This window comes from Danio aesculapii, chromosome 19 (assembly GCF_903798145.1).
Source record: "Danio aesculapii chromosome 19, fDanAes4.1, whole genome shotgun sequence".
Classification (NCBI taxonomy): domain Eukaryota; kingdom Metazoa; phylum Chordata; class Actinopteri; order Cypriniformes; family Danionidae; genus Danio; species Danio aesculapii.
In genome coordinates, this window is record NC_079453.1 from 3,820,894 (window position 1) to 3,844,765 (window position 23,872).

A 23,872-nucleotide genomic window follows, 5' to 3' on the forward strand; every position below is an offset into this window, starting at 1 on the left:
GCTTTTATTGAATTTGTTTGGTAAATCTGCCCACTAACATTTTTATTGTTCCATTTGAAGTTTGTTTACTATTAAGGAAATGTTTTTGTGAATTATTGTGTACTTGATTAGCGCTAAACTGCATAAAGACATTCCCACTCAACAGCTCAACACACATATTTTTAATGCTTTTATTTTGCAGCATTATTTGTATTTGCGTGTACAGTCTTTGCAATGCTTTATGAAGTGCAGTCTTCAAATATAAGCCATTGATTTTATTTAATAAACTTTGCGAAAGTGACTTGATTAATAAGCCGTGATACTAATGACAGAAGTGTATTTTGAGGATCGAATCAAACAGCTGCTGCAGCTTCACACACAAATCTTTTCTCTTCAAAACAGTAAGCGTCGGTCCAGAAATCTGTCTCTCCACCTGGGTGACCCAGACTAGCGCAGTCTTCACCATCCACATGCTGTTTGGTCCAGTTATCAGGCTCACTGACCCCATTCTCTCGCTTCATCCAGAATCTGCAGAAAGATTGCATATGTTTTGGCAAAAATCTAGAATTTTCCTAAATTCATTTTAATAATGTAGGAAAGCATACATGAAGATCTTACTCTACTGTTTGGCTAAGTGGCTGGTTGTCCACCCAAACCCAGCGTCCTTCAGTGTCCAAATCATTAAGACCAATCCAGTGAGTCTCTTTAACATTAGAGGTCAGAAAATCCTGATGGAGAAAAGAAATGCTTTGTGTAGGATTAGCGATGTCGAATAAATCCATGCTTTAAATGCTATACCTACTAATAAAGAGTTAATATTTTAATAATAGGCATGCATTAAGCCATTTAATCTAATCTAAAATCTAAAGAATCATTTTTTCCCCCTCTAGTTCACTCAAAGTATAAAAGGTCCAATAAATGAAACGTTGACCTGCTCTGCTTTGCTGCTTATGATCATTAAATGTCCTCCTTTGGTCACACAGTGATCTCGACTCTGTGTCCAGTTCATCTTGACCGTAGAGAAGTAGTAACACTTTCCTCCAGAATGAGTCCAGTGAAGGGCACACAGCGCACAGCCGCTGCTTTCTGTGTAGAAGAGGTTCAGTTAATCTTCATTCCTGGTAATTGTGCTTCTTTAAGATACTTTGCTCAAGTTTAAAGACTTACGATTAAATCTGCTCAGCTTTCTAACCGTCTCTGTGTGACAAAGTAAAAGCAGCAACACATAAAGAGGAAATTAAAATGATTCGTGATTCAGAAAAACCTCAAAATCTTGAAAGATGATCAGCTCACCTTCAGAAATGGACAGTTGTTCTTTAACTCGGCTGTAGTTTGCTGTGAGCTCTATCATCATCACTAATACAAGGAGAGTTATTAAAATGAAGGAAAATAGACATTGGAGAAATATAGTCTGGAATGAATCCTAATTGGTTTGAGCTGAAATAAACAACTCACTTTCATTAATGTGGAGATTATCTCTAACTGTGGTAAAGTTGGCTGTAAGTTTCTCAAGCTGTCTGGACATGACTGGTGTAAAACAACAACACCAACAAAAAGATTCTTAAATGATTATAGTAAATTATAACAACACTTATAAATAAAAATAAAAAATAAGTTTTTGGCACAGTGGCTCAGTGGTTAGCACTGTCGCATCACAACGAGAAGGTCACTGGTTCGAGTCCCGGCTGGGTCACTTGGCATTTCTGTGTGGAGTTTGCATGTTCTCCCCGTGTTGGCGTGGGTTTCCTCCGGGTGCTCCGGTTTTCCCCACAGTCCAAACACATGCGCTATAGATGAATTGAATAAACTCAATTGGCCGTAGTGTATGAGTGTGTGTGAGGGTGTCTGAGATTGACAGTGTTGGATTGCAGCTTGAAGGGCATCCGCTTTAAAACATACGCTGGATAATTTGGCGGTTGATTCCGCTGTGGTGACCCCTGATAAATAAAGGGACTAAGCCAAAGGATATTGGAGAATCTTGGTGAACCTCACAGCATCTCTATAACTAAAATACATTATTTTACAGTGCACAAAATAAAAATAGGGATGCAAATTTGAGCAGATAAAAATGGTGCACATGACAGAAGCTCCTGTACAGAAACATCAAATATGACAAGAGAAGTGTCTCCCCCTTGGGGTACTTGAGTGCATAGATGCCTATGTTGACTCTTTTACAGTGTTGTAAACGACATGTGCTTTAAATTACATAGCTGTTGATTTGTGTGTAAAAGTCATCGTTTTTCTTGGGTGCATTAAATATGTTTTACTCACTTGTGCCATTAGTTTCCTGGGCAGACAACTGCGCTGAAACCCTGACATCTGATTAAAGCCAAAGCACAATCAGTAGCAGTAATAGTGATATCGCACACATGTCCACTCACACACAGCCATCTTTATAGGAAGTTCCCATAGATGTAATGATTTTTCTACTGTACAGACTGTACATTCTCTCCCCTACCCGAACCCTACTCCTAAACCAACCCACACAAGAAATATTCTGCAGTTTTACCTTCTCAATTTTTATTCTGGGTGATTTATTAGATGTTTTCCTCATAAAACAAAAAAATTTCCCACAACTTCAAAATTTACTGGTATTGATATACTTGTAAGGAAATTTGGTACCCATGGGGTTAGGAATTCAAGGTATACACACACAAACACACACTAGTTATACTCACACTGTATCCTTACTGCACAGAGACCTCCAAGAGCAAAAACCAGAGAGACAGAGAAAACAATCAGCAGAACTTTAGTCCACTTTGCAGTATTGACTTCCCTTTTACTTTCTCGGTAATTGCTGGAGTTACCTGCGGTTAGAAATTTGATGAGATAAAGTAAAACCATTTCTGAATCTTTGAATAGGGGTATCATTTCTATCTGGAACTATTCTTGCAAAAAGAATTAAATAAAAAGTAATAAATGTAAATAAAGTCAAGTCAAAATGGTTCATGCCCCTGAAAAATATGGACCCAAAGTTATTTTTATTCAACCAGTGAGTTTAATTTTGACCAAAAATGACACCGGCTTCTCCCAAAAAGATGATAAGACCATGTGCAAGAGGCGCCATTGTGGAAATAAAAAATGTTTCACAGCTTTAATTTACATTTGAACAAAAAGTACCATGTCCAAAATTATTCATACCCTTTGCAAACTGTCACAGTCTATGGGAAAATCCAATGTTCTATAACATTTCCAATAGTCCAAGCTGTTCTAAAGCATCTTAATCACCCTGAATCACTGGGAACTGCTGTTTTAATTAACTTATTAGATGAAAAACTGAAGCTCCCTGCTGTTGGTTTGTGGACAGTCATGGCTAAGTCAAAGAAGCTCAGTGATTTTGTATGTATTTAATGACCGTTACTTAACACAATTTTTGTAGTTTGTAATAAAGTTAAATGTACATTTTGACATTTAAGTACATTTTAAACTATACACTTTTTTACACATTTAAAACATATGTCAGCTTATTTTCTTGTACTTTATTTTTAATTGAGTAAACTGCAACCTCATAACTAATGTGTAGCCCAATAGAGATATATTAAGTACACGTCATTCACATATACGGTGTAAAAGATAGTAGTTTACTATAAATGTGTATAAGTAAATTCAGCAATACTTCAAAGAGTAGAATTATGAGATGACATATTAATATACTCAAAAGGCTAAAACAAGGCTTTGTAGTAATAACATAATTAAAACTTTGTGCCTACAATACATGCACACATACGTATATTAATTCTGTTTAAATACTCTTTTTAAATGCAATCTGAGAATACATTTGAAACATTTCAGCTTTTTCATATTCGTCTGACTCTTACCGAAATGTTTACGTGTGTTTTTTTATTTGCAACTATTGTTAATCAAAAGAAAACATAGTAAATGTACTGAAAGTTTAGTTTGACTGATATAATTACTTTACAACTGACTCTAATTTACGAACATATATATTAGTGTTTTTCGCAGCATCTTTAGAATGCATGTATTGATTATATTGATAAAAATCTAATTTTATTTAACTTATATTATTTTGGATGCTGAATGCAGTGTTCGCCAATAGAAATGAATGCATACTGGTAACATTCCAGTCTTACCTTTGTACTGAGAGTCATTTTCATCAGAATCACCTGTTGAAAAGGCGAAAGCAGAATTTTCGTAGACTGAACTCATTTCTGTGAACCTGACAGAAGATGTGTTTGCTGAGACTTGAATACTTGTTATGGTTGTTGAGGAAAAAGGAAGTCTCATAAAGGGTCATTTTTATTGACAGGAAGAAATAAAAGTAATGAGTCAGTACAAACAAACAAACAACAAGTCTAATGCAAGTCTCCAAGAGGGAATAATGGAGATGGTGACTAGTGTTTCTGTTTCTTCTAGATTTAGTTTTTTAGCACATTTATGTTTTGTTATCTTAATTTCCAATGCCCTATATAGTTATATTGCCTTATGAATGGGGTCTGGCCTATACACTCACCAACCACTTTATTAGGTACACTTGTCCAACTGCTTGTTAACACAAATTTCTAATCGGCTAATCACATAGCAGCAACTCAATGCATTTAGGCATGTAGACATGGTCAAGACAAACTGCTGCAGTTCAAAGCGAGCACCAGAATGGGGAAGAAAGGGGATTTAAGTGACTTTGATCGTGGCATGGTTGTTGGTGCCAGACAGCCTGTTCTGAGTATTTCAGAAACTGCTGATCTACTGGGATTTTCATGCACAACCATCTCTAGGGTTTACAGAGAATGGTCCGACAAAGAGAAAATATTTAGTGAGGGTCAGTTCTGTGGGTGCAAATGCCCTGTTGATGCCAGAGGTCAGAAGAGAATGGCCAGACTGGTTCCAGCTGATAGAAAGGCAACAGTAACTCAAATAACCACTTGTTACAATCGAAGTTACAATTCACACAGGTTCACCGAATCTGCTAGAACTGCGTGATGCTATCATGTCAATATGAAGCAAAATCTCAGAGGACTATTTCCAGTACCTTGTTGAATCTATGACATCAAGGATTAAGGCAGTTCTGAATGCAAAAGGGGATCCAACCCGGTACTAGTAAGGTGTACCTAATAAAGTGGCCGGTTAGTGACATAAAAAAAGTCACATAATATTTGCGTATGCACTTTTTATACCTTACAATTTAATCACTTCAATGCAATGATTTGTAATAATAATAATAATAATAATAATAATAATAAATAATAATAGTAATAATAATTATAAAAATAATACATATTAAAATAATCTGAATCATATTCTTCATTTTTTTTTCTTCATTTTTTTCGTTTTAAAAGTCACCAAGTTCCAAGGATGTTTTAATGGAACAAAGATTTCTTACGTGTCAAATGTTCTTTTGGTTTGTCACATCATGACCCTTTTAATGTAATATCTAAAAATAGACATGTCAATGCTGTCTCTTTATGATCAAAACAGATCAAATCAGAACAAAATCTGTCAAGTTTGTTTGACAGGTGCTGAATTATTGTCGAAATATATCAATAAATAATAGCAAAAAAGTACAGTTGTCCAAAATATAGCAGTACCTGAAAAGTGAAAAAAGAGCAAATATTTTCAAAATATTTTTATTTCCATATTTCAAATATAGTGGAAAGAAGTACATATTCAATTCTAAATCAAAGTATTAAGAAATGTTATGATTTCTGTGTGTGTGTTTTAATAGCAGGCAAATGAAAGAAATATTATTCTGTTTAAAAAATAGCCATATCTCCACACAGTTAGTGGGGAGATCAAACCACCTGTAAGACATACTGTCTCCTCTTTGTATGCTTAAAGAAAAGACAAACTCAACACATTAAGGCTAGTCATAGCATTTATATACTACTGATACTGCAAGATGAAAGAAGTGTGAAGAATCAAAGTAAAAAGCTTTCATTTTGGTACTGTAAAAGTAAACAACATGAAACTCTGAGTAAGCAAATCCAGACGAGTTTAGTTTTTCCCTGTATAATAGAACATATTAATTAATCCTACTTGATGGAGGGATTAAAATTCCTTTTCACAGACAAAATTTAATGTATAACTGCAAGAAACATCAAACCAGCTGTTCAAAGAGTCGATATCATTTTTCACAATAGCACAGTGTTCTCCAGAGGGGTTCTCTACTTTCCAGTTGTCAGGTTCACTTTTCCCAGATTGCCTTCTGTGCCAAAACCTCCAATAGCAGAAACAGACAATCAGATTAAAAACAGGAACCTTTCTTTCAAACATATATTGTATAAACCTAAGTATTTGCATTCCATTATTCCAATAAATGAAATTAATATTCTCATTTCAATATATCTGAAAAGTTCATCAGTTTAATTTTTATGATAAATAATATAACTACATTTATACCATATATTTTCAAACATTTATGTTTGTTTGATTGAAAAAACTTGTGCATTCAGAGTTCTTACTCGACTCTGGTGTCTCTGAGAGTTTTTTTATTCACCCAAACCCAACGTCCTTCAGTCTCCAGATCATTGAGTCCAATCCAGTACCATACTTTCATTTTAGAATACAGAAACGTCTAATAGAAAAACTAATTTTGAGTCACTTGTACATTTGAGTTAAAAAAAAAAACACATTATGTATTTCTGTTTGTAAATACTGTGAAATACATGTCAAACAAATATGATGTCAGATTCAATGAACATCCAACAGCTTCAAAATGTCTCGCCTGTTCTGATTGGCTGGTTATGGTGACCAGATCTGCTCCTCTTGAAGCACAGAAATCTCGACTCCTGGACCAAGTGAGTTTAGCAGAGCTGAAGAAGTACCGCTTTCCTTGAAAAGCTTTCAAGTTCTCGCCACATTGTGAAGACTCAGCTGTAAATGCTGAAATAAAAACCACATGAAAATGATTAATTCTTTAGATCCTTCAAACTCTCCTGAAACTGCAGATATGAACTCTTAGTCTAAGTCTGTGGAATGGAAATTGATCAGCTCACCTTCATAAAAGGACAGCTGTCCATTAACTCTGTTGTTATTTTCTGTCAGCTCTTTCACCATGGCTGATACAAGGAGAGACAAATTAGAGAAATTAGTTAAACGACTCACTCATATTTATTAAAAAATAAGAAACCATTTGACTACAGGTGGTTTACAAATAAGTATATTTTGTCCAGCCTGTGCTTGAGTCTGAAAGTAACACAACTCACAGTCTTTATTGCGGAGATCATCTTTAACTCTGCTGTAGTTTGCTGTCAGATCTCTGATCATGACTGATACAAGGGGAGACAGAGTAAAACTAGTGAGAACAAGTTAGAAAAATGTGGTAAAAGACTCACTGTTATTTATTAAACAAAAAATAATTATGTGAGTAATCGTGGTTTATAAACAAGTAAGCTTTGTCCAGCCTGTGCTTAGATCTGAAATTAACACAACTCACAGTCTTTATTGCGGAGATCATCTTTAACTCTGCTGTTGTTTGCTGTAAGCTCTTTTACTATTACTGATACCAGGAGAAACAGAAAAAAACAAGTTAGAGAGATGTGTTAAAAGACTCACTATTATTTATTAAAAAATAAGACGTCATTTGAGTAAAGAGTGGTTTACAAATAAGTACACTTTGTTCAGTCTGTGCTTGGGTCTGAAAGTAACACAACTCACAGTCTTTATTGCGGAGATCATCTTTAACTCTGCTGTAGTTTGCTGTCAGATCTCTGATTATGACTGACACAAGGAGAAACAGAGAAAAACAAGTGAGAGAAATGCGTTAAAAGTTAGCATTTATTTATTAAACAAAAATAATTAATAATAATAATAATACATTTTATTTATATAGCGCCATTTCGAAGCTCAAGGACACTTTACAAAGAAAGAGATAGTACAAGCAGATAAATGTAGAGATGGCATTAGATACACAAACAAACAGGAAGTCAAATATAACAAACTGGAAATACCAAAACAAGACCTAAGAGACAAATGAGCAGAGTGCAGGCGGATCAGATAAAGTGGTCAGTTTGTCAGATTAGAAGTGAAGCATTCAGAAAATAAGGGAGTTTTAAGTAAAGATTTGAATTATGTAGTAGTAGTAGTAGTTGTTGGTGTAGTATCAGTAGGAGATGTTGTCGATGTAGATGTAGTAACAGTGATTGCTGTAGTAGTATCAGTAGTAGTAGTAGACGTTGTTGTAGCAGACGCTGTAGTAGTATCAGTAGTAGTAGTAGACGTTGTTGTAGTAGTATCAGTATTAGTAGACATTGTAGTAGTAGTAGTCGTCGTTCTGGCTGTAGTAGCAGCAGTAGTAGTTGTAATATTAGTAACTTTCTGTAGTAGTACTTGTGATTTATTAAGATTTAAATTAATTAATTTAAGACTCACTCATATTTATTAAACAATAAGGCGTCATTTGAGTACACTTTGTCTAGTTTGTGTTTGAGTCTGAAAGTGACACAACTCACAGTCTTTATTGTGGAGATCATCTTTAACTCTGCTGTAGTTTGCGGTCAGATCTCTGATCGTGACTGATACAAGGAGATACAAAGAGAAACAAGTGAGGGAAATGTGTTAAAAGACTCACTATTATTTGTTAAACAATAGGAAATCATTTGAGTAAAGGTGGTTTATAAATGACTACTTTACACCAGCCTGTGCTTGGGTCTTAAAGTATCACAACTCACAGTCTTTAATGCGGAGATCATCTTTAACTCTGCTGTAGTTTGCTGTAAGTTCTCTTATCATGACTGATACATGGAGAAACAGAGAAACAAGTGAGAGATGTGTAAAAAAAAAAAACCTCACATTTATATTAAGAAAAAATGAATAATTTGAGTAAAGGTGGTTTGTAAATTAGTCTGTGTTTGAGTCTGAAAGTGACACAACTCACAGTCTTTAATGCGGAGATCATCTTTAACTCTGCTGTAGTTTGCTGTCAGATCTCTGATCATGACTGATACAAGGAGAGACCGAGAGAAACAAGTTATGAAGAAATGTGAGGAAATGTGTTAAAAGACTCACTGTTATTTATTAAACAATAAGAAATCATTTGAGTAAAGGTGGTTTATGAACAAGTACATTAGTCCAGTCTGTGCTTGAGTCTGAAAGTAACACAACTCACAGTCTTTATTGCGGAGATCATCTTTAACTCTGCTGTAGTTTGCTGTCAGTTCTTTCAACATGACTGATACAAGTAGTGAAAAGAATGAGAAAAATGCATTAAAGTTTGTACTAATTTGTTAAACATTAATAATTGTACTAAGTTGGTTTATGAGTAGGGTTGGGTATCGTTTGTTTTTTCGATACCGGTGCTAAATCGATACTTTTAAAATGGTACCGGTGCCAAAATGGTGCCTGAACCGATACTTTTTAGTCACAAAATTAATTGACAAAAAATATATATATTGATCATCAATGTTTCCTCTGCAGTTTGTGTCTGTGGTCCTTTAAGATCAAAAATCTCTGTTTACGTGGAGGACTCTTGATCAGAGTATTGTCTTAATCATATTAAAATCAGAGCATTGGTGTCCATGTAAACGTACTCACTGAAAGTGTCAGATGATGTCACAAGCTGTCAAAGACAGTCCATTCCTCACCTTTAAGTTGATTCCATGCGCAAATTAGATGAATGCGATCATGTGTGTTGATGAAGTGAGTCGCTCACCGCATGCGCCGTACTGCGTGATTTGCCTTCTATAAGCTACAAGAACAAACGCCTGACATCGATGACATCCGTATCCCTCAAAGCTGTTAAGAATGAAATATTTACAGATGGTGTGACACAATGCGTACTTATGTGTGCCTTTGATGCACCTCTTGATGTTTCTTAAGGGCGTCACACACTGGATGCGCCGCTCAGAGCCACGGCACAGCGCACACATGACAGTTGATAGTATCACACACCAGACGCGCACATTTGGTACCCAACCCTATTTATGAGCAAGTATTGAACACTTTGTCCAGCCTGTGCCTGTGTCTGAAAGTAACACAACTCACAGTCCTTATTGCGGTGATCATCTTTAACTCTGCTGTAGTTTGCTGTCAGATCTCTGATCATGACTGATACAAGGAGAAACAGAGAGAAACAAGTGAGAACAAGTTAGAAATGTGTTAAAAGACTCACTGTTATGTATCAAATGGAAATAAATTATTTGAGTAAAGGTGGTTTATGAACAAGCAAGCTTTGTCTAGTCTGTGCTTGAGTCTGAAAGTAACACAACTCACAGTCTTTATCGTGGAGATCATCTTTAACTCTGCTGTAGTTTGCTGTAAGTTGTGTCAACAAGACTGATACAAGGAGAGAGAGAAAACAAGCAAAGAAAAGTTAAAGAAATTTGTTAAAAGACTCACAGTTTTTAATTAATACAAAAACAAAAACTCTGCTGTAGTTTGATGTCACTTCACTTATCATGACTGATACATGGAGAAACAGAGAAACAAGTGAGAGATGTGTAAAAAAAACCCTCACATTTATATTAAGAAAAAATGAATAATTTGAGTAAAGGTGGTTTGTAAAATAGTCTGTGTTTGAGTCTGAAAGTAACACAACTCACAGTCTTTATTGCGGAGATCATCTTTAACTCTGCTGTAGTTTGCTGTCAGATCTCTGATCATGACTGATACAAGGAGAGACCGAGAGAAACAAGTTATGAAGAAATGTGAGGAAATGTGTTAAAAGACTCACTGTTATTTATTAAACAATAAGAAATCATTTGAGTAAAGGTGGTTTATGAACAAGTACATTAGTCCAGTCTGTGCTTGAGTCTGAAAGTAACACAACTCACAGTCTTTATTGCGGAGATCATCTTTAACTCTGCTGTAGTTTGCTGTCAGTTCTTTCAACATGACTGATACAAGTAGTGAAAAGAATGAGAAAAATGCATTAAAGTTAGTACTAATTTGTTAAACATTAATAATTTTACTAAGTTGGTTTATGGGTAGGGTTGGGTATCGTTTTTTTTTTTTTCGATACCGGTGCTAAATCGATACTTTTAAAATGGTACCGGTGCCTGAACCGATACTTTTTAGCCTCAAAATTAATTGACAAAAAAAAAAAATGTATCATTATAATTGAACAATATAAATATATACTTATAATAACTTAAAAGTAAACATCAATTCATACTTTATTTTTTTTGAATAACATTAATATATTTATTTTTATCAGTTGTTTGTTAGCATGAATGCAAGATTTGCATTATTCTATTAACATTACATTAGCTGTCATCAATATCAGGGAACAACTTTTTTCTGGGTTTGGGGCTTGTGACTACTTTTACATGGACATCAGTGACTACGTTTACAAGGACATCACTGATCTAATGATCTGCCTTAATCTGAATAGGACAATAATATGATTTAGGTGTTTACATGAGTTACTTTTTGAATGTTCCTTTCATGATTCCCAGTTACATGTTACAGCACATTGATCCATTAACATCATTGCGTCACCAGCCTATAAATGTTTCCTCTGCAGTTTGTGTCTGTGGTCCTTTAAGATAATCAAAAATCTCTGTTTACGTGGAAGACTCTTGATCAGAGTATTGTCTTAATCATATTAAAATCAGAGCATTGGTGTCCATGTAAACGTACTCACTGAAAGTGCCAGATGATGTCTCAAGCTGTCAAAGACAGTCCATTCCTCACCTTTAAGTTGACTCCATGCGCCCTCACATTTCATAAGTTTGACGTGTTCCCCCCCCCCCCCCCTTACACACAACTTTTATAAAGCATCTGCTGCATGTTGGTGTGTCAGAATCCTTGCTTGTAAAATATAGCCATACTGTAGAATGCTTAGTTTATGCAAATTAGATGAATGCGATTGTGCGTGTTGATGAAGTGAGTCGCTCACCGCATGCGCCGTACTGCGCAATTTGCCTTCTATAAGCTACAAGAACAAACGCCTGACATCGATGACATCCGTATCCCTCAAAGCTGTTAAGAATGAAATATTTACAGATGGTGTGACACAATGCGTACTTATGTGTGCCTTTGATGCACCTCTTGATGCTTCTTAAGGGCGTCACACACTGGATGCGCCACTCAGAGCCGCGGCACAGCGCACACATGACAGTTGATCACACACCAGACGCGCACATTTGCATGTTATTTAAAATGAAACTATTCAGATAGCACTCTGTGGTGCGGCAGAAATATGAACAGTGTCCTGAGTCGTGGCTGGGCGCCGCGGACAGTCGCTGACTTGTGAATTGTAAAATGCATGGTGCGCTGCATGCCGCTTCTGGTGCGCGACCTGCTTTATGTCTTGTCGCAGCACCAGTGGCACCGAAATTAGGCACCGAAATTCATATGCTGATTCGGTCCGGTGCATACTGGTTCCAAAGGTACCAGTGCCATAATGGTACCCAACCCTATTTATGAGTAAGTACTGTACACTTTGTCCAGCCTGTGCTTAGGTCTGAAAGTAACACAACTCACAGTCTTTATCGTGGAGATCATCTTTAACTCTGCTGTAGTTTGCTGTCAGATCTCTGATCATGACTGATACAAGGAGAGACAGAGAAAAACAAGTGAGAACAAGTAATAAACGTGTTAAAAGACTCACTGTTATTTATCAAATGGAAATAAATTATTTGAGTAAAGGTGGTTTATTAACAAGCAAGCTTTGTCCAGTCTGTGTTTGAGTCTGAAAGTAACACAACTCACAGTCTTTATTGTGGAGATCATCTTTAACTCTGCTGTAGTTTGCTGTCAGAGCTCTGATCATGACTGATACAAGGAGAGAGAGAGACAACAGTGAGAGAAATGTGTTAAAAGACTCACTGTTATTAATTAAACAATAAGAAATCATTTGAGTAAAGGTGGTTTATAAATAACTACTTTACGCTTGGGTCTGAAAGTAACACTACTCACAGTCTTTATCATGGAGATCATCTTTAACTCCGCTGTAGTTTGCTGTCAGTTCACTCATCATGACTGATACAAGGAGAGACCGAGAGAAACAAGTTAGAGTAATGTGTTGAAAGACTCACTATTATTTATTAAACAATAAGAAATCATTTGAGTAAAGGTGGTTTATAAATAGCTACTTTACGCTTGGGTCTGAAAGTAACACAACTCACAGTCTTTAATGCGGAGATCATCTTGAACTTTGCTGTAGTTTGATGTCAATTCTGTCATCATGACTAATACAAGGTGGGACGGAGAAAAACAAGTGAGAGAAATGTGTTTTAAAAACTCATTTATTAAATAGAAATGAATAAGGTGGTTTGTAAATTAGCTTGTGCTTGGGTCTGAAAGTAACACAACTCACAGTCTTTATTGCGGAGATCATCTTTAACTCTGCTGTAGTTTGCTGTAAGTTGTGTCAACATGACTGATACAAGGAGAGAGAGAAAACAAATGAAGATAAGTTAAAGAAATTTGTTAAAAGACTCACAGTTTTTAATTAAACAAAATAAATAATTTGAGTAAAGGTGGTTTATGAACCATTAGGTCAGGGGTGTCCAAACTCGGTCCTGGAGGGCCGGTGTCCTGCAGATTTTAGCTCCAACTTGCCTCAACACACCTGCACGGATGTTTCTAGAAAGCCTAGTAAGTGCTTGATTAGCTAGCCCAGGTGTGTCTGATTGGGGTTGGAACTAAACTTTGCAGGACACCGGCCCTCCAGGACCGAGCTTGGACATGCCTGCATTAGGTTATGTCCAGCCTGTGCTTGAGTCTGAAAGTAACACAACTCACAGTCCTTATTGCGGAGATCATCTTTAACTCTGCTGTAATTTCTTGAAAGCTCTTTCACCATTACTGATACAAGAAGAGACAGAGAAAGACAAGTGAGAGGAATGTGGGAGCTCACCTATATTTATTAAACAAAAAGAAATCATTTATGTTAAGGTGGCTTATGATACTTTGTCCAGCCTGTGTTTGGGTTTGGAAATAACACAACTCACAGTTTTTAATTTGGAGATGATCTTTAACTCTGCTGTAGTTTGCTATAAGCTCTCTTATCATGACTGATACAAGGAAAGATGGAGAAAAACAAGTGAGAGAGGTGTGTTAAAAGACTATGTTTGTTAAAGCAATACAAAATATTTTTTCTAAAGGTGGTTTATGAACAAGTACGCTTTGTTCAGTGTGTGCTTGAGTCTGAAAGTAACACAACTCACAGTCATTAATGCTGAGATCATCTTTAACTCTGCTGTGGTTTGATGTCAGTTCTCTCATCATGACTGATACAAGGAAAAACAGAAATGTGTTAAAGACTGTTATGTGTTAAACAATATAAAATTGTTTCACTAAAGGCGGTTTAAAAATAATGTCTTGGCTACAAATGTAACCCATGCTTTCCAGTGAAAGGAATGGAATGCCGTGTTGGAAGAGAGGGTTACTTCTGTAACCAGGAGGTTCTCCTTCAGGTCAGGAACCCCAATGCTGTATAGGGGAAGTGTATGGAAAGCGCCACGGCAGCTAGACCTCGCCACGCCTTTCACGAGTTCACACTTAGCTGATGATTGATTATAAAGCGTGTATGGCATGCTATCCCAGGAGAGAGCCCTGAGCTCTTAAGATCCTCAAGCCTGGGCTCCCTCCCATTTACAAGGCGAGAGGGGAGTTTGAGCTCAGGTAGATCTAGAGAACTCCCCTGCTGTAGTAGCTAATGAACAGATAGTGATTGCTCTTAAGAGATAACTACTTACTAGGAGCATGTCTAATGGTGCTGATTTGGATTAGTTAATTAACTTCAGTTGCATGTTTTTGGACGGTGAGAGGAAACCGGGGAACCCGGGGGAAACCCACATGAGCATGGGAAGAACGTGTAAACTGCACTGAAACGTCGGCTGGCTTGGTAAGGACTGGAACCAGTGACGTTCTTGCTGTGAGTCAACAGTGCTAACCACTGGGCTAACCACGCGGTTATCGTCCCATGCCTAAGTGTGAGCACACAATCATCACCAAAGGCGCAGCCCTCCAAGGTCCCCAGGCCCTTACTTACCAAAATATAGAATTTTTAGATTAAAAATTCAATATAGACTAGGGATTTTCAAATATGACAGTACATTGGAAAAGCATGCCAGTCCTGAAAGGGAAGGATGCTGCGGAGGCCACCTGCTGGGGAGACCTGGTGACAATATGGGCTAGCTCTAACTAGGGGGAACTCTCTAAGCTTTGCCAGATGGGGAACTCATTAAGAAGAGTGAATTGAGCGCATGCATCGCTGGCTTAAGGAGAATGGTGCAGCAAGTGTGTTTTGAGATCAAGCTGAGCTTGCGCCCGGTTGGCTGGCACTACCCAGGAACCAAGAGGAAACTGGCTTCACCCAGTCTGAAAGTAACACAACTCACAGTCTGTAATGCCGAGATCATCTTTAACTCTGCTGTAGTTTGCTGTAAGCTCTTTCACCATTACTGAAATAAGGAGAGACAGAGAGAAACAGGTAAGAGAAATGTGTTTTTTAAAAACTCACAATTATTTATTAAACAAAAAGGATTAATTTGAGTAAAGGTGGTTTGTAAATTAGTCTGTGCTTGGGTCTGAACGTAACACAACTCACAGTCTGTAATGTGGAGATCATCTTTAACTCTGCTGTAGTTTGCTGTCAGATCTCTGATTATGACTGATACAAGGACAAACAGAGACAACAGTGAGAGAAATGTGTAAAAAGTCAGTATTTATTTGTTAAACAAAAATAACTAATTTGAGTAAAGGTGGTTTACAAATGAGTACACTTTGTCCAGTCTGTGCGTGAGTCTGAAAGTGACACAACTCACAGTCTTTATCGTGGAGATCATCTTGAACTCTGCTGTAGTTTGCTGTAAGTTCACTCATCATGACTGATACAAGGAGAGACAGAGAGAAACAAGTTAGAGAAATGTGTAAAAGACTCACTATTATTTATTAAACAATAAGAAATGATTTGAGTAAAGGTGGTTTATAATTAACTACTTAACACTAGCCTGTGCGTGGGTCTTAAAGTATCACAACTCACAGTCTTTCATGCGGAGATCATCTTTAACTCTGCTGTAGTTTGCTGTAAGTTCCTCAAGCTGTGTCTTCACGACTGATACAAGGAGAGACAGAGAAAATTGAGAACAAGTTAGAGAAATGTGTTAACTTGCCAATATTTTTTTAAAACAAAAAGAAATACTTTATGCAAAGGTGGTCTATGACACTTTGTCCAGCTTGTGCTTGGGTTTGAAAGTAACACAACTCACAGTCTTGAATGTGGAGATCATCTTTAGCTTTGCTGTATTCTGCTGTAAGTTTCTCAAGCTCTGTCACCACAACTGATAAAGAAACAGTTATGAAGAAAGAGAAAAAGCAAACAATTTACATACATTGTTACATGAATGAAACATGTTGCACTTTCTATACAATATCTATAGGATACAATAGTCATGCAAAACTCAGAGGGGGCCTTGTCACTGCCCCACTCCGGTCCCAACACCAAGTCCATCATCTCCAATGCCAACTACTGTTTTCAGACACCAATGACTCTTTAGCTTCCTCGCTAATGACTCTCTATGACCTCTACTGTTTCCGGAGAGCAATGACTCTCCAGCGCATCCACTGTTTCCAGACACCAGTGACTCTTTAGCTTCCTCACTAATGACTCTCCAGGACCTCTACTGTTTCCAGAGAGCAATGACTCTCCAGGACCTCTACTGTTTCCAGACACCAATGACTCTTTAGCTTCCTCGCTAATGACTCTCTATGACCTCTACTGTTTCCAGAGAGCAATGACTCTCCAGGACCTCCACTGTTTCCAGAGAGCAATGACTCTCCAGGACCTCCACTGTTTCCAGAGAGCAATGACTCTCCAGGACCTCTACTGTTTCCAGAGAGCAATGACTCTCCAGGACCGCAATGACTCTCCAGGACCTCTACTGTTTCCAGAGAGCAATGACTCTCCAGGACCGCAATGACTCTCCACGACCTCCACTGTTTCCAGAGAGCAATGACTCTCCAGCGCATCCACTGTTTCCAGACACCAATGACTCTTTAGCTTCCTCACCAATGACTCTCCAGGACCTCCACTGTTTCCAGAGAGCAATGACTCTCCAGGACCTTCACTGTTTCCAGAGAGCAATGACTCTCCAGGACCTCCACTGTTTCCAGAGAGCATTGACTCTCCAGCGCTCCACTGTTTGCAGACAGCAGTGACTCTTCTACATCCCTAGTGTTTCCAGACATCAGTGACTTCTACAGTATATCCTCTCTGTTTCCAGACAGCATTGAGTCTCAAATGGCCCTAGTTGTAACTCTCTTTTACCCTTACTTGTTGAAGCTAGCTATAACTCTCTTGATGCCCTGCTGGTTCCAGTGTGCTCTGACATTTCTGATCCCCCTCAAATTCTCTTACTCTCAAAAATGGACGTAAATGACCACACATCAGAGATTCCTCCAGCTCCAGAGCACATGTCAGATATGCCCCGTCCAAAAACATACACCTTTAAAGGATCCGGCCCCATAACATGGCCATCCTGGTGATTTGAATAGTTTCTTGACCTGCTGGCTCCCACCCGGCACCTTGCCCTGCCAATATCATCTACAAGCTCCTTGCTCTGCCGGCTCCTCATAGTCCTCCGACCCTGGCTGTCCCACTCAAGTCTCCTGCTCTGCCTCTCTCACTCCAACCTCCCTGGCTCTTCTATCCAGGTCTTCCTCACTCCTCTATCTATGGGTTCGCCTGTGGTCTGCCAGTCTCCCTCAGTGTTTCAATTGGCCCTTCAGTCCAGGCCTCCCTCTGACTCTCTCATCCCTCCGCCACTGCTTGGTGCTGTTATCATCCATCCTGCAATTCAGGACTGCAGTGCAGTAATTTACCCAACACTCATTACCACAGCATATAAATTTTAGGGTTATATCATTATTTGGAAGCCATTATGTAACTGTAAATACTATAAATTCCCACAGTCTTTCAATGCTGGTTTTATTTCACTGACCCTGACACGAGTAAAGCCACACTCTAAAAAAACTTTTGACTCAACTTAAAATTGTAAGGCAACTTGCTGCAGAGATTGACTCAACTTTTAATCCAAGAACTACACTGGGCTCAATTTAAGTTGAGTGAACTTAAAAATGAAAAGGAAGGGGTTGCCTTATAGTTTTAAAGTTCTCAAGACTGTTGGGAATATTATAAAAAAGTTGTTGTCATGATTAAAATGTTTACTCACTTGTGCTGTTAGTTTCCTGGACAGAGAGTTGCATTAATGCACTGATGTCTGAATATAAACAAAACACAAGCAGTGAAATCGCTGATAATCTTCATGTCTGCTACTGTATACTGTAGACTTGAGTTATACTCACACAGTGTGCCTAGAACACAGAGACCTCCAACAGCAAAAACCAGAGACACAGAGAAAACTATCAGCAGAACTTTAGTCCCCTTTGCGGAATTGACTTCCCTCTCACTTTCTCGGTCATTGCTGGACTTTCCTGTTGTTATAAATTTGATGAGATAAACAATCATTTATTTGCAAACCCTAAAATCAATGCAACCTTTCTTTCTGGATCCTGAGTTTACAATGGTTCATTTCTGTAGATTTTTTTCAACAAAAGCCCACAGGAGGCAAGTCATCCATATTCAATGCAAAATAACCATGAACTGTGCTCTAGCCCTAAAACTATTTAAATTTTGAGTTAAATCTACCTTTTATTTTACATTGACACTTTTCTGAGTGTTTATCAGTGTTTTTATTATATGGCCATTGTTTCCCAATATTTGTGAAAATGCACATTTTCTGAAGATGGGAAGTCTTGAAACCAAACCATTGATAGGAAAGTAGATATTTGAGCAATTGAGAACATGAGACTGAAAATGATTTACATATAATGATATGTTTTATATCACTTTCAGTGTTGGGAGGAACAGACAAGTATTTAATTACAGTAAGAAACTAATTATTGCTGTAATGTAGTTACTAGTCAATTTTCAATAATATTTTTACTCAAACATACACTGTAAAAATTATATGATCAATTAGTCCTGACTGCAAATGTGTTCAGGTCATTGTAACTTATTAAACAAAGTTAATCATGTTCTAACTTAATTTTATAAAATACACGTAAACTGTTTTAAGTCAGTTTAGCATATAATAAGTTCAATAGACTCATACGGTTAATTTGATTCAGCTTAAAAATTTAAGGCAACCAGGATTTTTTTACAGTGTACTATATCTATATACTATACTCTATACAGTACATACATAACTATATATATGCCTTTATTCAAGTGCCCATATAATCAGATTGCTTATAACAGATTCACATTTATCATTGATTTTATTAGCTTTCTTTAAGTCAACAATTGTATATATGATTTTCTTGATTGCTAAGTTTAATGTATTCTAGTTTTCTTGAATTTGAGATAGAAATGTTTGATAATAACTTTGTCTTTTCTCTGCGTTTTTAATTGAAAGTTAACCTGTTTTAGTAAAATATTTTACTCTGCATAATATTTGTTCTTAACCTTTTTTCTGTTAATACAAGTCTTAACTTCTTCGAATTGTGTAAAATTTGTTATTATGATACTGACTTTTTAGTGAGTACATTGTCTTAACAAAAAATGTATATAATCTGTTATTGTCTCTGTATTTATTTTTTATACTTACATTTATATGACAAGGTTGACATTTTTTTTTCCTAAGGGATGCATGATAGTATGAAATGTACAGTGGGGGAAATAAATATTCAACATGTCACTATTTTTCTTAGAAAACATCTTCACCGGATGTTGATAACAACCTAAGACATCCACATATTTAAGGAAAACAATATTAACTAGCTTACAAATTAAGTTCTGTGTAATAAAATGAAATGACGCCGGAAGAAAGTATTGAACACATGAAGAAAGGGAGATGTAGAAAGGCAGTGAAAGCCCAGCCAGCAGCTGAAATCTCTCAGTAGTTCTTCAGCAATCCTCTGCTCTTCCTCAGTGTAAATGAATATCAGCTGCTTCAGTCCAACATCTACATTAGCAGAAGGATGAAGAGTAAACCAGGGTGGACATTTCAGCAAGATAATGATCCAAAACACAGCCGAGGAAACTCTTAAAAGCTTTCAGAAGAAAGAAAATCAAGCTGTAGAATGGCCCAGCCAATCACCTGACTCGAATCCAATAGATAATACAAAATAAAGATCAGATTTGATATACGAGACCCACAGAACCATCAAGATTTGATGGTCACACCAAGAGAAAACTCACACCTGAGCAACGCAAATGACTTCATTCTCCATATGAGAGGTGTCTTTAAGCTGCCATCACTAAAAAGACTTTTCTATAAAGTATTAAATACATTTCAGTAGTTCAGCACTTTCCCTTTGTGACATTTCATTGTTATTTCACATAAAAAATTGCAGTTTTTATTTATTTTGTATTATTTTTATGTTGCATTGTTTGAGTTTTTACCAAAACTGGTTCAATTCCATGTCGACAGCACCTTTAGAATTTTTTTTCCCAGAAAAAAACATGACATGCTAAATACCTTTTCCCCCCCACTGTATATCTTGGATACAATTTAAGCCCTTTTAGACAAAAGCATAACAAATGTGTATTTGCTGAATGAATAAAACCAATATTTGATCATTAAAATGGAAATTCCTGCAAATAACATCGAGCCTTACCTTTGTGCTGAGAGCAGTTTTCATTTGAAGCAGTTTGATAAATGAATGTGGGATTTTTGTAGAGTGAACCCATTCTGTGACCCTGACAGATGAGAAATGAGAGAGACTTGATTGCTGTTTGAGGGTTTTAAGAATAAGGAAGTCAGAAGAATGTCAGTGTTGTTAATATAGGCAGGAACTTCCAAAGTCAGTCCAGATTGAAAATCTAACCAGTGATCATTTTTGATTATGAATAATGTAATTTTCTCAAAATGAAGACCAAAGATGTTGTCAAAAGCATCGCAGAGGAGATCAAATGTACATCCTCTTAAAACCCCAGAGTTTAATTAAAGTTTAGTATGCATATGGAGAGAATGTGCTTCTACAGGTGGTTTGTCAGCCCCACTCACCTGTGTGAGGCGCACTTCAGAAATGCACAATGCTTTTTTTCTAGAGATATGGAGTGATAGTAAGTGTCTGGTGTAAACTGGTGCAAGTGTTGGTTAAAGAGTCAGAGAGATGGAAGAGTGTGTTCTCTACAGGTGGTTTGTCAAGCCCACTCACCAGTGCAAGGCACACTCACAGTTGCATAATGTTTTGAGGTGTGCGAAGGAGGTCCTGGTTTTGGGAGCTGGGTAAGATGGCTGAAGTTGAGTAAACATCATATTTAGATATTAAAGTAGGCGACATGGTGGCTCAGTGGTTAGCGCTGTTGCCTGCGGCACCAAGCGGCGCTTCTGGTGTGCGACCTGCTGTAATTTGCACTCCGAAAATGGCTTTTAATAGTGTTTTGAGTGGATTATGGAGCATTTTTGTGACACACAACTTTGAAAGGTGTGTGTTAAAGCCGTTATAATCTCTCAGATATGGTTCAAGCGTGAGAGAAAAACGTTCTCCAAGTTCACGTGTCTGCCGTCAGAAATACAGTGTGTGTGTGTTCCCGACCTGTCAGCTGTTAGCTCAGCGGCTCATCAATGCCATCCTATTAAATCGCATTTTTAAAATAACCAGTCCAGGAGGTGGCGCTGATCAACAACAGTATTAGTTCAAAGACGTTAAAAGGAAATAAAAGATTAAAACCATTGTTTCAAAGCTGTCCAAATGTGACTGTTTATACGCATCAGCTACCGACCGGAAGTTCTTAAAGTTCTCCTTGCGCATACTAGCAAAGCATAATGGGTAATTTAGCGTTCTAAGAAAAAGGTCTATATCACAGAAACAATAAATATCTCAGTAGAGTTTTTGCACATATTGAAAGCATTTATTTGTTTTGCATCATACAGTGGTCAACGAAATAGCTGCCATAATTATCAACAGTAATTCGATCATCATGATTCCACCTTGACAAGCTTGTATATACTTTTAGTCATTATTAACTGCAGAGCATTACTATAGTAGATCCAAACTGGAGTATAAAAAACCAACACAAATTTTTGCTTGTCCTCAGTTATCCAAACATTTGTTGAACAGTGTGACTTCTGACTTGTATTTCTCCTCCAGAAACTGCAGTAATTCCTTCAGTGTTTTTTCAGGGATTTTCTTCTTTTTATCTTCACTCTCGTCTTTGTTTTCAGCCCAGTGAGCTCGAGATACCCATGCGTTTGTCTTGTCATTATAGCAGCAGAATGCGTTCCACATGTGTGTGGGAACGTTAACTTTTTGATTCAAGTAATGTTCTTGATTGGCCACAGCTCCAGTCAGTACATAGGCAGGACGATTTTTTGGGCAGTCAGATTCCATTATATCTCTAACATCGTTCTCCATGCGGCTCCAGCTACCACCATTAAAGCTTTTATACTGTGGTACAACATTGGTCAGGGTGAATGTAGATTCAGCAATGTCTTTATTCGCTGCATGGCCATTGGGAAATAAGTGACCGCGATCCAGTCTAGACCATTTACGGTAGTCTTCTGTATACGCCTGATTAACATGTCGTACACTCATCTGAACACCTGAAGTTTCAAGCTGCACAACAAAGACAAAATTATGCATATTAAGTTGATCGCTCAAAGGAAATAAATAAAATGTGTAATCAACAGTGTACAAAATATAATGAATCGATCACTTGCCAAATACTTTTTGAGACACAAATATTAGGTTAATTTCTGATACAATATTAAATTAGAAACAATCACCTGTGGCTCGATCATCCATCGAATATGTGGCCTTCCTTTCTTGAACCCAGTATATCTGTATGCCGAGAAAACAGGGATCTTATTTGTTGTATCGTAGACGGTAGCAAATCTGTAAGCGTTCTTGTATCGTTGACAAATCAGTTTGTAGCGGTTATTATCCTGTGAAACCGAATCCTTCAGAATGCCAGGAATCACCGGAGGCTTTCCTTCTAGAAAAAACTCACTGCATTTACTGAATGAATCTACAACTTCAGTAATGATGAAGGGAAAACTGAACACCAGCAGCGCACAGACGACAAACAGACGCATCTTCAGCTGAAGTGAATCCCAAGTCAAAAATAAAGCTGAAGTGGTTGTAGAAACGCTATAGAAAGCTCTCGCAATCGAATGCTGAGCCTCACTGAATGATGTATTTATTTATATAGTGTGACAATAGTAATGACGCCTGCACACTAAAGCCTGTGAGCTTCTCAGAAGAAGACTTGCATTTCTGCACGTCACATCCTGATGTGTTAGCATTCTTTGACACTTCATCAAGCCTGCAAGCCAGTTGTGTGGCAGCAGTGCATGAATTTAACCAGCCTCTAAATGGAACACGCGGAGGAAACCCACACCAACAGGGGGGGGTGGGGGGTTGGGATGGAGGGGCAACGCCAACTGACCTAGCCGAGACTCGAACCAGCGGACTTATTGCTGTGAGGTGGCAGTGTTAACCACTGAGCCACCATGCCACCCGTTATTTTAATTATTAATATTATTTAAGATACAAGAGCAAACTATTTCTTACTATTTAAGAGGGCTGAACCCCCATACATGTTGTTTGACATCTTTAAGGGAGGGTCAAGCTATGATTAAGGGGGTCAATCCCCCCCAAACACCCTGTAATTCACACCCTTGCTTTAGTTTTCCCATTTCCATGTTATAGTACATAGATAGATTAATGGCAGATATCCTTGCATTCCATGGGAATTTCCTCCAGAATTTCCCATATCATGGCTACGTCTTTCGTGTTCAGTTTTGGGTGTTGCATTTTCAATTTGATATAAGCTGGTGTTAATTATTGTCATGCTGTACGTGCAAACAAGCAACCGTGGATGCAAATTATTGCTCAAAATCAAATAATGTTCTTTTGATGGCCATCAAACTTTTGACCACTGTCATTGTGTGTGTATCCCCTAGCAAAATGCAGTGAAAAGTCTTACACAACAGTAATAGTGTGATTAAAAAGTCTGCACCAAGTCTTCAGAATTTTAATT

The 23,872-nt window shown here is 37.5% G+C and overlaps 2 protein-coding genes across 2 annotated transcripts; both read right to left on the reverse strand.

The window, feature by feature from the left end:
* Window positions 1-262: 262 nt before the first annotated feature.
* On the reverse strand, window positions 263-4,146 carry illr3 (immune-related, lectin-like receptor 3). Its single transcript, XM_056480374.1, has 9 exons — window positions 4,104-4,146; window positions 2,658-2,786; window positions 2,251-2,298; window positions 1,435-1,506; window positions 1,273-1,335; window positions 1,147-1,176; window positions 911-1,065; window positions 598-707; window positions 263-507 (listed from the first exon to the last, which is right to left on the reverse strand). The coding sequence occupies exons 1-9, from the start codon at window positions 4,144-4,146 to the stop codon at window positions 333-335; spliced, it is 825 nt and encodes a 274-aa protein (XP_056336349.1). The 3' UTR covers window positions 263-332.
* A 17,778-nt stretch (window positions 4,147-21,924) lies between these two features.
* Window positions 21,925-23,610, reverse strand: LOC130247027 (endonuclease domain-containing 1 protein). The gene is made up of 3 exons (XM_056480207.1): window positions 23,574-23,610; window positions 22,617-22,960; window positions 21,925-22,446 (listed from the first exon to the last, which is right to left on the reverse strand). The coding sequence occupies exons 1-3, from the start codon at window positions 23,608-23,610 to the stop codon at window positions 21,925-21,927; spliced, it is 903 nt and encodes a 300-aa protein (XP_056336182.1).
* Window positions 23,611-23,872: the final 262 nt, after the last annotated feature.